Source organism: Podarcis muralis, chromosome 6, assembly GCF_964188315.1.
Source record: "Podarcis muralis chromosome 6, rPodMur119.hap1.1, whole genome shotgun sequence".
In the NCBI taxonomy this organism is placed as follows: domain Eukaryota; kingdom Metazoa; phylum Chordata; class Lepidosauria; order Squamata; family Lacertidae; genus Podarcis; species Podarcis muralis.
In genome coordinates this window covers 2,246,057-2,261,651 of record NC_135660.1, presented here as the reverse complement: position 1 = coordinate 2,261,651, position 15,595 = coordinate 2,246,057, and the positions used below count along the sequence as shown (strand labels likewise).

At 49.4% G+C, this 15,595-nt stretch overlaps 1 protein-coding gene across 6 annotated transcripts in view; it reads left to right on the top strand.

Moving 5' to 3' along the window:
• TP63 (tumor protein p63) overlaps window positions 1-10,784 on the top strand; it is a 147,074-nt gene extending 136,290 nt beyond the window's left edge. For 5 of the 6 annotated variants that reach the window (XM_028731833.2, XM_028731832.2, XM_028731835.2 and 2 more), the window contains 4 exons: window positions 4,757-4,914; window positions 5,990-6,134; window positions 7,801-7,894; window positions 8,624-10,784. In XM_028731833.2, coding sequence (XP_028587666.2) covers window positions 4,757-4,914; window positions 5,990-6,134; window positions 7,801-7,894; window positions 8,624-8,920 — 694 coding nt within the window. In that variant the 3' untranslated portion in view covers window positions 8,921-10,784. The remainder of the gene's footprint in view (window positions 1-4,756; window positions 4,915-5,989; window positions 6,135-7,800; window positions 7,895-8,623) is intronic. The other variant, XM_028731837.2, reaches the window with a different exon arrangement.
• The last annotated feature ends 4,811 nt before the right edge of the window (window positions 10,785-15,595 follow it).

The following is a 15,595-nucleotide window of genomic DNA, read 5'->3' as shown; positions in this document are numbered from 1 at the left end:
TTTAAGATTGCAAAAAAGGGAGGAAATCAGGAATGGGCAGATCTGCCCAGCCCTGCTCACTAGTCACAAACACACAAACACAGCCTCGCTCTTCACCCCAGAAGGGGGTCAAGCCTTTACAAACAGGCTCAAGCAAGGGTTTTGCATGCGTTCAGTGTGCACCTTGACTTAAGGACCCAGAAACCTACCTGGACTAATAGTGGGAGTTGGTGATGGGTGCACCCTAGACCCCAGTGGAACTTCTCTTGGAAAGGGACTGCCAAACCCTTAATCTCTGGTGGGAAATGGTTATTGCATCCATCATTTCCAATGAGTCTTCCAGGGAGGGTATCAAAGGCCTCTCTCACTCCACTGGTTTGGAGAGAGGCAGAATCTGTTTCCTTCTAATGAATATGGGTTTCTTCTCTAGTCCCGGTTCCTGTTAGGGAAAATGTTCTCCAGTGAGAGCTGGGGAGGGCCTACTGTCTCTGCCACCTTCCCATACCCTGAGGCAAATGTTTGGGAACTTGGGAAAGGGGGAGTCGTGCCAGCTACACTGGCTCCCAGTACATTTCTGAGCACAATTCAAAGTGTTGGAGCTGACCTTTAAAGCCCTAAACGGCCTCAGTCCTGTATACCTGAAGGAGCACCTCCATCCCCATCGTTCTGCCTGGACACTGAGGTCCAGCGCCGAGGGCCTTCTGGCGGTTCCCTCACTGCGAGAAGCCAAGTTACAGGGAACCAGGCAGAGGGCCTTCTCGATGGTGGCACCTGCCCTGTATAACACCCTCCCACCAGATGTTGAAGAGAACAACAACTACCAGACTTTTAGAAGACATCTGAAGGCAGCCCTGTTTAGGGAAGTTTTTAATGTTTGACACACTATTGTATTTTAATATTTTGTTGGAAGCCACCCAAATTTGCTGGGGAAACCCAGCCAGATGGGCACGGTATAAATAATAAATAATAATTATTATATAGCTCACAGGTTTCAAGTTTCTTCTGCACACCCTTAGGGGAGGTGGAGGACTCCCATGGCAGAAAGGGTCATGGGGTAAAATACGCCAGATGACTGTTCTGCCATCCAGCCTTCTGAATGATCTTAGAGGACAGGATTCTGGGAAGCCCTTCTGTAGATTCCAGGGTGGGGATGGAGCAAGGAATGTAATCTTGTGAGCAATCTGACTGCTCCTCTCCGCTGTGAATGTTGGATTCTGCTGTTCTTCTTAAGCGAATACACAGAGGAAAGCGCCTCCATAGTCTCTGTGAATGCAGCATTAAGAGCATGAGAAGAGCCTGCTGGATGAGGCCAGTGTCCCGTCTAGTCCAGCATCATGTTCTCACCAGGCCAAGCAGATGCCCCAAAGGGAAACCTGCAAGCAGGATTCGAACACAAGTCCTCTCCCTTCCTGCAGTTTCCAGCAACTGGAGTTCAGAAGCGTTGCTGTCCCTGACTGGGGAAGCAGAGCAGAGCCAGGCTGGCTAGTAGAAATCCATGGCCTCCACAAATTTGCCTAATCCTCTGTCAAAGTCATCTCGGTTGGTGGCCATCACTGCCCCGTGCAGGAGAGTGACTTCCACAGTTTGACTCTTTCCTGTGTGAGGAAGTCCTTTCTTTCACCATCCTAAAGACCCCAACCACAGTTGCCATGTTGAACAACTGAGAAGGATTTGTGGCTCTGTGCTTCTTCAAAGACATGCTTTGCTTTCAGAAGTTACCATAGTCACTTCCTGACATCTCCAATGGTCTCAGGTAGCAGAGCTCTTAGGGACGCGGGTGGCACTGTGGGTTAAACAACTGTGCCGCTTGGGCTTCCCGATCGGAAGGTCGGCGGTTCAAATCCCCGCGATGGGGTGAGCTCCCGTTGCTCGGTCCCAGCTCCTGTCCACATAGCAATTCGAAAGCACGTCCAAGTGCAAGTAGATAAATAGGTACCACTCCGGCAGGAAGGTAAACGGGGTTTCCGTGCGCTGCTCTGGTTCGCCAGAAGCAGCTTAGTCATGCTGGCCACATGACCCGAAAAAACTGTCTGCGGAAGCGGACAAACACCGGCTCCCTCGGCCTGCAAAATGAGATGAGCGCTGCAACCCCAGAGTCATTCACAACTGGACTTAATTGTCAGGGGTCCCTTTACCTTTAGCAGAGCTCTTGCTCATTCGAACAGTCCTCTGTGGTCGTTTCATAGTTAGGACTCTGCCTTGCCTTCAGCCTTTCTGTGGGTCTCTGTGCATCTACAGCCAGATGTGCAGCATGGGTGCTGGTGTGTCTGTCTGTCTGTGCGCATGCACACATGGGGAGTGGGTGGCAGGTGAATGCAGGGTGCATTGGAGGAAATGGGCACGGAGGGATCCCCACAACAAGGGCCAATGCCCTTATGAGCCCAAAGCAAGCAAATCACCTTTCATTCACTCTCTGAGGCTAGAGCAACAATGCCTTCGGGTCACAAGGGAACATAGTTGCCCTCCCGCCAAGTAGGAAAATGAGCAGCAGGCCTGTCCTCTGCTGTGCAATTCAGGGGACATCAAATGAAGCTGGTTGTTTGAAGAGTCTGGACAGCTAAAACAAAGTCCTTCTTCAAGCAGCACAGAGTCGCTCCCCACAGGAGGCAGCAATGGTCACCAACTTGGGTAGCTATAAAAGAGGATCAGTAAAATTCATGGAGGAGGAGAGAGCTATCAATGGCTACTAGCCGCAATGGCTATGCTCTGCCCCCACAATCAGGGGCAGTAAATGTCACTGAAATTCTACTCAGTATTGATCCAGAGCAGAGGTCCTTTGGCTGGGTTGGGACGATATAGGATTGGGGGGGGCAACTCCCATCTCTTGCGGGGGCGCAATTAGTGCCAGCACCGTCCGTTAAGTGTTTGGGTGTAATCTTCGATACCTCCCTTTCCATGGAGGCGCAGATTGCAGCTATAACAAAGGCGGCATTTTTTCATCTCCACCAAGCTAAGCAGTTGGCTCCTTACCTCTCTCACCCTGACCTAGCCACTGTGATCCACGCGATGGTCACCTCCAGACTGGATTATTGTAACTCACTCTACGTGGGGCTGCCCTTGAGATTGACCCAGAAACTCCAGCGGGTGCAGAATGCCACGGCGAGGCTCCTTATGGGGTCCTCGCTGTGAGATCACATTCACCTGGTGCTATATCAGCTGCACTGGCTCCTGGCAGAGTACAGGATCAGGTTCAAGGTGCTGGTTTAAACCTTTAAAGCCCTATACGACCTAGGACCCTCGTACCTACAGGACTACCTCTCCTTGTATGTCCCATGGAGGACCTTACGGTCTTCAAACAAAAACATCTTGGAGGTCCCGGGCCACAGGGAGGTTAGGCTGGCCTCAACCAGAGCCAGGGATTTTTCAGCTGTGGCTCCGATCTGGTGGAACGCTCTGTCCCAAGAGACCAGGGCCTTGCGGGACTTGATATCTTTCCGCAGGGCCTGCAAGACAGAGCTGCTCCACCAGGTCTTTGGCCAAGGCACAGCCTGACCCCCTTCTTTGGTAATCCTTCACAGAACTCCAACCCAATGGTTGCCATCAATTTGATTTGAACTGATTTTATAATGAATTGATTTTAGAATGCTGCATTATTTTACTGTTGTTAGCCGCTCTGAGCCCAGCTTCGGCTGGGGTGGGTAGGATATAAATAAAAATTTTATTATTATTGTTGTTATTAGTATTATTATTATTATTCCAACATATAGTTAGCAGAGTAAAAAACACGTTGCAGGATTCCCCCCAAAATAGATCAGAGGCAATTGTATTTCATCCAGCAGAGCTTTACTGCTACTGAAGGCAAATGAACATAATGGTCACAAATCCATTACTTTCAGGATTGGCCCTGTCCATAAGAAATCCAGTTGCAGCAGACTTAACTTAAACTTACAATGACTTATAATAAGACGAAACTTTAACACTATGTGCAGAACACCACATCAGAAGGAAGAGAGATAGAAAGAGAGACCCAGACTCTTTCTGGGCTCACTATTATAGTCAGCATGACCTTGACAGAAGAGATAACAGGACCAGGTTAAGCCAGCTGCACTCATCTTCTCTGAAGGAATAACCCAAACACCATGAACCTTCTGCTTCTTTCTTTTATGCAGAGAAGCTTCCAGAACCCTCTTGAATTAATTAGAACAGGAAAGATCTCTACGCATCAGATCATTAGCTTCTGCCCTAAGAAATGTGAATTGACAGTACAGTGGTACCTCGGGTTACATACACTTCAGGTTACAGACTCCGCTAACCCAGAAATAGTGCTTCAGGTTAAGAACTTTGCTTCAGGATGAGAACAGAAATCGTGCTCCGGTGGCGCGGCGGCAGCAGGAGACCCCATTAGCTAAAGTGGTGCTTCAGGTTAAGAACAGACCTCCAGAACGAATTAAGTACTTAACCTGAGGTACCACTGTAAATGCTTCTGAACATCAGCTGCTGGGTATGCCAGGAGGGAAGCGGGCTCTTGTGCTCCAGTCCTACTTGTGGGTTTCAAAGGATGGGAATCCGTTTATTACTGTAAGAACAGGAGGCTGGACTAGAAGGACCACTGGTCTGATCCTGCACTCCTCCTCTTCTTCCGTTCCGATGTTCTTCTTACGTTTTAATGGATGCACGTGCTTGTTTTCTGCTTGGAATATTGTCGCTTTGAGTCGCTGTGGCCAAAAAAAAAAGGCATTCAGTAAATTTAATTAAAAGCGCTAAGGTTGTAAGGTTGGCCCTTTCCCTCTCCGCGTGGGCCTGACTTCTCCGCCCTTGTTTTCCAACCCTCTCTCAGGAACTCCATCCAGTCCCAGTCTTCCTATGGGTCCACCTCTCCTCCGCTCGGCAAGATGAACAGCATGAACAAGCTGCCCTCTGTCAGCCAGCTCATCAACCCACAGCAGCGAAACGCTCTGACCCCCACCTCGATGCCCGACAGCATGGGAGCCAACAGTAAGAGGCTTCTCTCCCCCCGTGACCCTCCTGGAGCTGGAGTTTAGGAAGAGTGGGGTGGCAGAATAGTGGCCAGAGCAGGACCTCCCAAACTCTTTGGAGCCTCTTCTTCCTTGGTTCAAACAACTCAGTTCCAGTGCCTGCTATCCTACCCAGCAGAAATCCTTATCTGGAATATCTTCAAAAAACAACAACAACCAGTTAGAACTGCTTAATTTAATTAATCAATTTTGGAACCACCGGAAGAGGAGCTCGTGAGTTGACAGACAAGGCCTCCCCACCTGAAATTTGGGAAGGGTTGTTTCACAAAAAGCAGGGCGCCTGGAAGATTCTGAGATGGAGTGGCTAGCTGGGCAGGGGAGAATTTAAGTCGCTTCTCATTTGAAGGTGAATCTACCTGATTTGTGGCATCCAAAGTGATAGAAAAAGCTGAAACAGCCCTCCTGCAAAACCTGTGCTTACTTGAATTTTGCAATCTAGTTTTCTGAAAGCGGACCTGGTGCATAAAGAGCTTTTAACCCCTCTGCCTTGCTTGGGGACAAGGCCCACTCAGCACATAGACTCTGGAGGCTCGTGTGGGGTCTCAGATGGCCCCACAAAATCTCACGAGAGCATCCCAGAGCTGGCACACCAAGCAGGCCTTGGAGAGTTTAAAAGCTATTTTCATGCCAGTGCTCACACCAGGAGCTTTTAAATTCTCTGCCTTCCTCAGATTTAACTTGCACACTTTCAACCAGCCAGACCTCAACCGCCTATGGTTGAAACCACCTTAGTCATTTAAATGAGAGCAAGGTGCGATCAGCAGTGGCGTAGCGTGGGTTGTCAGCACCCGGGGCAAGGCAAGTAATTTGCACCGCCTAACTAGGTAGGGGCAGAGAGCTGCGAGTGCGAGCGCGCCCCCCAGATGTTGCGCCTGGTGCGGCCGCCCCCCCCCTGCACCACCCACGCTACGCCACTGGCGATCAGGCTGTATAAGAAAGGAGATGGGCTAGCTCAGGGGTGTGGAGGGCAGGTTCCAGCTATTTGTGCCTCCGTTTTTGTAACTCTGGTCTCTCTTTCCTCTCCCTTGTTCCAGTTCCAATGATGGGAGCCCACATGGCAATGGCCGGCGACATGAACGGGCTCAGCCCGACCCAGACATTGCCCCCCACCCTCTCCATGCCATCGACATCCCACTGCACCCCGCCACCTCCCTACCCAACAGACTGCAGCATTGTCAGGTGAGTGAGCTGTAGCTGTGCAGGCTTTCCAACCCCCACCCCTCAGATCACGGGTGACAGCAGCATGCTTCTCTGTTCTGTGGGGTCCTTCGTCTGGGGCTGCTCTGTTCAAGAAGCAGTTTGCAGGTCATGTTAGACCTGCCGAGCTACTTCAGCTGGCTTGCCGCGCTGCCTTTGCCTCCCCTTGCCGTTGCCCCCAGACCTTTTCCTCCCACGCACACAAGAAGGAGATGAGGCAGAGGGGATTCCGGTGAAGAATCCCATTGTTGCATGTGATGGAATCGGATAGGGTGGCAATCTCTCCATCTGGCCTGCTTTGGCATACCTCTGGAGAACCCTGGAATAGTAGCCAAGGGTAACTCACATCAACTGCATTTGTTGCCCTGGTTTCAGGAGAAAAGAATTAGAGTTGTAGAATTAGAGGGGACTCCAAAGGTCATCTCGCCCAACCCCCTGTCAATGCAGAAATTACACCTGAAGAATCCCTGGAAGAGGACCAAACTCTACCTAAAAACCTCCCATAAAGGGAGATCATAGAATCATAGAAGGGAGGCCAAGGGCATCTTCTCCACCTTCCTGAAACAAAGGAATCACAGCTAAAGAATCCCTGACAGATAACCGTCCTACCTCTGCTTAAAAACCTCCAAGGAAGGGGAGTCCACCACCTTCTGAGGTCACAGAATCATAGAATTGTAGAGTTGGAAGGGACCCCAAGGGCAACGTAGGAACCCCTGGCAGATGGCCACCCAACCATGGCTTTACAACCTCCCACGAAGGCGGGTCCAAGATACATCGCAGCATTGAACCCTACTATTTTTATCTCCAGGGCTGGCTGCTGTGGCTCTCTAAATGCACGGCTGCCTTTGAAGATGGACCAGAAGCTGCATCTACCGCAGGATGTTGCTGCTTAGCTCCTGGTGAACATCAGGAGGACCACACTAAGCACTCAAGCAGCACCTGCGCTAGCTGCCTCTTCGCTTCCAGGTCCCTTCCAAGGTGCCCTGTTGGCCAAGGTGCCATAGTATGTGCTGCCCCTCTCCCCATGGCATAGCCTAAGAACGTCAGAAGATCAGGCCAGGGGCCCATCTAGTTCAGCATCCAGGTCTCACAGTTGCCAGCCACACTTGCTGTGGGAAACCAGCAAGCAGGATTTGAGCACGGGACCCCTCTCTGCTCCTGTGGTTTCCAGCATCAGAAGCATAACATAGGAAGAGGCCAGTGACCCATCTTGCCCAGAATCCTCTTCTCACATGGTTTCTTCCAGCAGTGGAGGCAGAGCATGGCCATCGATAGCCCTCTCCTCCTTTCTACGAATTTGTCCAATCATCTTTTAAAGCCCTCCAGGTTGGTAGCCTTCACTGCCTCCTGCGGCAGCAAGTTCCACAGATTAACTACGTGCTGCATGGAGAGGGAGCTGTTGCCTCTTCCTTCCACGAGGCTTGGGATAGCTGACTTCTGTGTCCCACTCAGGGGATATCACCTTCTTCCTCCCGGTGATGAGTTTGGGGTGGGTGGCGACGGGGGTTCCTTCCTGCTCCCACAAATCAAGGCTTTTGCGTAGCAGAGCGCCTGGTGTGGGTGACCTTCTTATCTCAACCTCTCTCTCTCTTTCTCTCTCTCTTCCTCTTTCCTCCTTTCCTCTTTCCTCCTCCTCCTCCTCCTGCAGTTTCTTAGCAAGGCTGGGCTGTTCCTCCTGCGTGGATTATTTCACGGCGCAAGGGCTGACCACCATCTATCAGATTGAACACTACTCCATGGATGTAAGTAACTGCCTCGCCCTTTCGCTGCATGGTGGGGGAAAGGGGCCTTTCTTCTTGAACTCGGCACTCTGCGCTGGAGGGGAGAGGGCAAAGCTACGCTTTGGATTTAGGGGCGAGCTACATGTTACACCCAACTTTGGCAGCCCCTTCGCCATTGCAATAGTGCCCTCAGGAGAGAGGGGAGCTGCAGTTGGCCAAGGGGCGTCAGAGAACGGAGGACCCAATCCTTTCCCCTGCCGACTCTTTTCCTGCTGAACTTCCTCCCTTTCAACCATCTTCTTTTAGGCCTCTCGCTGTTCTGGACCACATAAATGGGTCCAAAACAGTGGTGTGGCAGTAAAAGCGGTTGTTTTTTGCATGAAGGGGAGGTGGGAAGGCCCAGCTGGAAGAGCCTTGTACTGTTTGCAAGCCACAGGTCTGAAACAGACATGGTTGTCCTGACGTCTTCTGGGGTTCCTTCTGCACCTCCTCCCTCCCGCCTGAAGCCTTCTTGCTTTGCTGGGATTTTGGTGTTGCTTGCTTGGGGTTTGGCCTGTTGGGCTGAGGGTCTCTCCATTTCCTTACTGAATCTTCGCTTCTGAAGCTAAGCGCCGCCAAGCAAGACCTGAAGAACCCTTGAGATAGTCACCAAAAGCCCCACTCACCCCCCGTTAAAAGACTGTAGAAACCTGCGTAGCTTCTTTTGGCAGGAGTGGCTGATTCTCTCTCTCTCCTCTCCTCGCCTTCCAGGATTTGGTGAGCCTCAAAATCCCGGAGCAGTTCCGCCATGCCATTTGGAAAGGCATCATGGACCACCGGCAGATCCACGACTTCTCCTCTGCCCCCCACCTCCTGCGTACCCCCGGGGCCGCCTCCGCGGTCAGCGTGGGCCCTAGCGAGACCCGCGGGGAGCGTGTCATCGACGCCGTGCGCTTCACCCTCCGCCAAACCATCTCCTTCCCTCCCCGCGACGAGTGGAGCGACTTCAACTTCGACCTGGATGCCCGCCGCAACAAGCAGCAGCGCATCAAGGAGGAAGGGGAGTGAGGAGCCGGCCTGTGGCTCTCCCTCCGCCCCCCGCCCCACACCGATGGACCTCCGGGCTGCTCCTGCCTCTCCCTGCTACTCTGAGATGGTGCGGGGGGCTTGGAGAGGACGGGGAGGGGGAAATGCCGTGTGCTCTTCAGCGCCAGATGCACCTGTCCTTCCGAGCTTGCAGCCTCCACGCTTTGCCGGAAGCGCAGCTCTTTTGTATTTTCTCGCAAGCCATAGCTTTCGTTTGTTGGGGAGGGGTGGGGTGGCCTTTGCGGCTTCTGCTCGGCAAGGACTGCATGTTGTAAGACGTGGTGGGTGTCTGGAGAAACGCGGATTCCCCCAGTTGTGGCACTTGACCCTTTCCACTGAACTGGACCAGCTACAGTGCGCCCCCGTGTGTGACCAGATCAAATCTCCCGTGCAAACTTTTGTATGGATCCCTCCCTTTCTCGGGTGCTTGTTTTGAGGGTTTTAAGGATTCAATGCCTTTGGGGAGGCCTCTCATCTGTGACAGCATTGCCTAGTGGTTGGAGTTTGATGATTTCCAACTTTGAATTATGACGGCTTAACAACACTGAGGTACGGGGTACGATGTGCATTGGACCCCACAACCAGTCTGGCCATCGCATGCTTTGCATAGCAGGTTTCCTCCTGGGCAACCTTTCAGTTTAAATTTTGCTTTTGGGGGTTAGCGATGGTTTTTCGGCGGGTGTAGTCCACTTCGTTCTTTCACCCCCGCCGATTCTTCCTTCAGCAGCAAATGCAAAGAAACTCTTGACCAGGAACCCAGACTGCCAATTCCTTAACAGATTCCCTTTGAAATCACCAAATATGCCCGCCCGCCCCCCATTATATCTGGGCTTGCGAAATCTCCCCTTGAAGCAAGCATGTAAATACGGGGAGAGTTGCCTCTGTGTCAGATTTCACTTACCATTTCAACAAGTGGGTCATTTGAGGAAGATCTTGGGTTTTTCTTAACTCCTGACCTGGGTTTCATGAATCGCCTTGCCGCATAAATGCACTCAGGGTGGCTTCTGTGACTGGATTCCAGCAGATCTGTATTTTCCATTCTTTCCTTCCTTTCTCCCCACCTGCCTTTCAGGAAAACTAGTTCCTGGGCCATCTGCTGTAAACAGACAGCACTAGACAAGGCACGCTAGAGACCATGAATGCCCAATGGGGCAGATCTTCCTGGTGCTTTCATGCCTGTTTACTATTCTGTCATCTCATTCTACCATGCAAGAGTCTTTCCCTGAGCTACTTTCCCTCTCCTCAACACATCCTCGGGCTACAAATTTCTACTGACAAACCCACTACTGCCAAGTAAGCTCTGACTTCTTGCAGATATGGTCCTCTCGTGCCTAGAATGCAGTCAAAGTACATTTTTCATGTAAACATTGTAAGTACAATTTTGTTTTATGTATAATTTTGTCATGTACTTGGTCAATCATTTATTGAGGGGTGGGGTTTTTTGATAAAAAATGTATTTCTCTTTAGGGTTTGGGGCTTTTCAGAACCACATTTTGTTTGCATTTTTTATTTTTTTTATTTTTTAAAGAAAGAAACAAACCACACCATTTTATGGGAAAGGCTTATATCTGTGTAATGACTTTCAAAGTGTTTGTGATATTGACCTTAATGAATCACGATTACAGAGAGGGGGGGAGTGATTGCAAAAAACCCCTCTCTCGGGGGGGAGGTGGGGGGGAGACACCGAGGGTTGACTTCAAGAGTCCTAGATTTCAAAATAAGTTCCTTTGCTCAGTTTGAGTGGCACACATCCACAAGTTCTCCGTGACTTGCAATAAGTATTAATTGGATGAAAAGCACTCTGTTGTCAATATCATTGTAAATAAAAACAGATTACAAAAGCAACGTTGATGGTTTCTGGCATTCGAAACGGCCGCGGGAATCTTTCATTGTGGGTCACAGCACCAAAGCCATGTGCATTGCCCAAGTCAGTTCAGAGGAAGGACATGGCTGCCCTGGAAAACAGACTGGCTCCTCTGCACAGCCGAGGAGTCTGGGGGCGCTTCTTGCACTCCCACCCGGGAATTTGCAAGGCATCGTGAGGACAAATGCCCCATCAGTGCAATGATTTTTTCTTGCAAAGCGGAACAGGCTGCCCATCTCCTCCTCTTGCACCCTCCCCCTAAATATTTCCCCAGTCCGGCAGGCCAGATTTGCGGACACCATGAAGCACATGCCGAGAGAGGGATAGCACAGAACTTGGTGCTTCCCAGTTTGTGGGCAGGAGTAGAGCCCTGTGAGAGTTTGAAGGGCACCTGGACAAAAGAAGCTGCCATGCCAGCTACATCCATAACTCATGAACATAGCACAAGGGTTTCGTGCAACATAGTTTCACTGCCACTTGTTTTCTGCCAATGGACGGGAAGCGCTAACATCCAGGAGTAAGGATACTTTGGGATCTACTGAGACAGTCCACACTATGGGAGCAGTTCAATTTGTGGGAATGTTGTGGGTAGCAGGGAAGGATATATTGATTAAATATTATCCTTCCTAACTCACGCTAGTGAGTTTATTCATACAGCAGAGTACATTTCCCCTTTTACACAGCAGGAAGCTAGTTGCAGATTCATTAGAAACTCTTAAGTTCTATTATTCCTGGTAAGACCCCTTTGATTCCCTCCTAAAAGAATAAAGACCTAAGAAGCTTCTTTGAAAAACAATTAAAAAATTGTCCAGTAGCACCTTAAAGACCAACTAAGTTTGTTCTGGGTAGTTGGTCTCTAAGGTGCTACTGGACAATTTTTTATTTTATTTATTTATTTCAACTGCGTTAGACCAACACGGCTCCCTACCTGAATCTTCTTTTAAAAGTTTAACAAGAAGTTTACTCACATTCAGTTCACAGTTGGATCCCTGAAGGCAGGTTTTAGCTTGTAGTTACAGATACAGTGTGGCTGACATCCTTGTAAGGATGGGCCCATGTGCTGCTGGCAGAGAGCCAGCAGACAGCATCAGGAGCAGTGGCCAAAATGGAAGAGAGGAGCATCAAGAGAGGAAGAGGGCTGCATAACTGGACCTTTGGTGGGGTCTGCAAGGGTCACGTCCACCTACCTGGTCACATGCAAAGGAAGGATGCTTCCAGACCAGGTGTAACAGGAAGTTCAACTGGCTGGACCAACATCCCCCTGCATGTCCACTCTCGGCAAACAGAAAATGTTGTATTTGACTGCTTATGTTACATCCCACACAATTCATATTGTTCTTCTTGTAGCCAGAGGCCATGACAAACTTGTAACAGTAGTATTCATAAGATAATACAGAACACCCATCCATAATATGTCAAGATCCAGGACATGTTACCAGAGACACCAATGAGCTTGAATCTTGCTTGATTTCAGATTCAACCTCTGAATCACCACAGCAATTTATAGCGATTATATCTAACTCCCTTTTCCTGATTTCTTTTGCAGACAGTGCATAGAGGGCCCCTCTGTGTGCTACAAAGCTATTATTGTCACTCAAGAAAAACAAAAACAAAACAACCCTAACATTTTCTACCAGATTGCGCCTCCTTGCTTGTGTGAACAAAGGTTTCAGAAAGTGATTTCTTGGGGCAGGCGAACAGCTTAGTGATGTCTTCCACCTGAGGTTGACCACAAATGCAAAGTCTGTCTGCATACAGCAACTTTGTTGTAGTGATCATCCAAAACTGTGATGGACACCACTTGGAAATACAGCTCAGTAAAGGCATTTATTAAGGAAAGTGGTGAGATTTTGGCCAGGTAACTGGCTCTAGAATGCTCTGATCTCAGGAGTGGATACCAAGGGGGGAATTAAGGTAAAGGTAAAGGTACCCCTGCCCGTACGGGCCAGTCTTGCCAGACTCTAGGGTTGTGCGCTCATCTCACTCTAGAGGCCGGGAGCCAGCGCTGTCCACAGACACTTCCGGGTCATGTGGCCAGCATGACAAAGCTGCATCTGGCGAGCCAGCGCAGCACACGGAAACGCCGTTTACCTTCCCTCTAGCAAGCGGTCCCTATTTATCTACTTGCACCCAGGGGTGCTTTCGAACTGCTAGGTTGGCAGGCGCTGGGACCGAGCAACGAGAGCGCACCCCGCCACGGGGATTCAAATCACCGATCTTCTGATCAGCAAGTCCTAGGCACTGAGGCTTTTACCCACAGCGCCACCCGCGTCCCGCTAGGGGGGAATTGGGTGTTTCTAATCAGTTTCAGGTCCCTTTTGGATTCTATCCAGAAGAGCCATTCCCTTAGCTGACACTTATTCAAGGCCAATGCAGAGCTCAGTTCTGGAGAATAATAGTCTAAGACAGGCATGTCCAACTCCCAAGATACTGGGATCTACTCCCACCAAAAAAACACACACACACAAAAAAACAACTGACAGTGATCTACCGATTGGATTGACCAAGTTGTTGACCTTTTTCCCCCCTGGATTGATCTTGATCAGAGTTGTTGAGCTTCTTTGGGGAATCCTTTTGGGTGATCAATTTATCAGGATAGATCAGGGATGCCCCACGATCATCCCACTTTTCCTTAAGATGTCCCCATTTTCATCGGAAAAATGTTGGAGGGTATGGAGTTATCCGACCCCCGAGCCATCTGAAGGCAATCCTTTATAGGGAAGTTGGTTTTTTAAAATGTTTTATGTTTTCTTATGTTTTATATACGTTGGAAGCTGCCCAGAGTGGCGGGGACAACCCAGGAAGATGTGTGGGGTATAAACAGTAAAAGTATCATTATAGAATGGGACGTCCCAATTTTCATCAGAGAAATGTTGGTGGGTATGCAGTCTGCTCTTGCCTTAATTCTTGGCCACTTGGATTCTATAGGATGGAGAGCTGCTGGTATTCCTGATGGTAGAAGTACAAAGGCAGATGGGAAGTCTTTGAGAGGTTTTGTCTCCATGCATTTGTTGAACCCCTCTTGCCAGTTGAATATGTTTGTGACCATCCCTGCCTCTTGCAGAAGCAAATTCAACTCTATGCCACCAGAAGTACCTTCTCTTGATTGTCCTGGATCTGTTAGGATGTGTCCAAGGGAACGGGGGCAATTGGCAGCCCCCAGCCAGCTCCAGCCCATCGGCCGGCAGCCGGGCGAACTCCGGTCCTTGGATCAGCATCAAAACTGCGACCTGAGCTTCAGAAGCCGTTAGAAGCTGGGTACGCAAGCCAGCAGAGATAAGAACTCATTGCAATGGAAGGGCAGAGAGAGGCATATGTAAAGTGTATTTACAAGCATTACAAGCGCTCTACGTGGGGCTACCTTTGAAGGTGACCCGGAAACTGCAATTAATCCAGAATGCGGCCGCTAGACTGGTGACTGGGAGTGGCCGCCGGGACCACATAACACCAGTTCTGAGAGATCTGCATTGGCTCCCAGTACGTTTCCGAGCACAATTCAAAGTGTTGGTGCTGACCTTTAAAGCCCTAAACGGCCTCGGTCCAGTATATCTGAAGGAGCGTCTCCACCCCCATCGTCCGGCCCGGACACTGAGATCCAGCGCCGAGGGCCTTCTGGCGGTTCCCTCATTGCGAGAAGTAAGGTTACAGGGAACCAGGCAGAGGGCCTTCTCGGTAGTGGCTCCTGCCCTGTGGAACGCCCTCCCAGCAGATGTCAAAGCAATAAACAACTATTTTACTTTTAAAAGTCATCTGAAGGCAGCCCTCTTTAGGGAAGTTTTTAATGTTTGATGCTGTACTGTTTTTAATATTCAGTTGGAAGCCGCCCAGAGTGGCTGGGGAAACCCAGCCAGATGGGCGGGGTATAAATAATAAATTATTATTATTATATATTATTATTATTTTATTCAGCATCAGGACAAAGGAAAAACATGTCTGCTCCCCTTCGTGTCCAAGCAAAAAGCTTAAGCAAAAGCTATACACGACGGAAGTTCCCAGCAGGCTGTGCTGGAAATATACAGACATGTGGCTTATAACAACTTCACATGCCTATTCTTAAGGTGGAACGGAACATCAATATCCTAACAGGATCTCCCGACATTCTGCTTTAATGGATAGCCCCAAATTCTAGTGTTATGAAAGAGGAAGACAAACTTTTCTCTGTCCGCTATCCACTGAAGTGGACTTCAATGCATGACTTTAAGCTATCCTGTCTCCCCTTGCTCTGCTTTTCTCTAAACTAAAAAACAAACAAAACCCAAATGTTGTAACCATTCCTCATAGGGAAGTTGCTCCACCACCTGATTCATTTTAGTTGCCCTTTTCTGAATCTTTCCCAACTCTGCAATATCCTTTTTGGGATGAGGCAACCAGAACTGCACACAAAACTCCAAGTTCAGTTGCACCATAGATTTGCATAATTATGATATCAGCTCTTTTATTTTCAATTCCTTTCCTGCTGATCCCTACCACAAAATCCACCTTTTTCACAGCTGCCACTCAACGTTTTCATCGAGTCCAGTCTCTCATTCCTGGGCAATCACCGCCAGTTCAGACCCCATTAGCACATTTGCGAATTATTATTTTTTTAATTTTTATTTTGCCCTGGCATGTAACACTTTCAACTTATTTACATTGAATTGCTTTTGCCGTTTTACAGTTAGGAAACTCAGTTTCAGATGCTTTTGGAGCTCTTCACAATCCCGTTTTTGCTTTGATGACCCTGAAGGATTTAGCATCACCCAATAAATTTGACCCCCTCACTGCTTTTTCTTCACTCTAGATCATTTATGCAC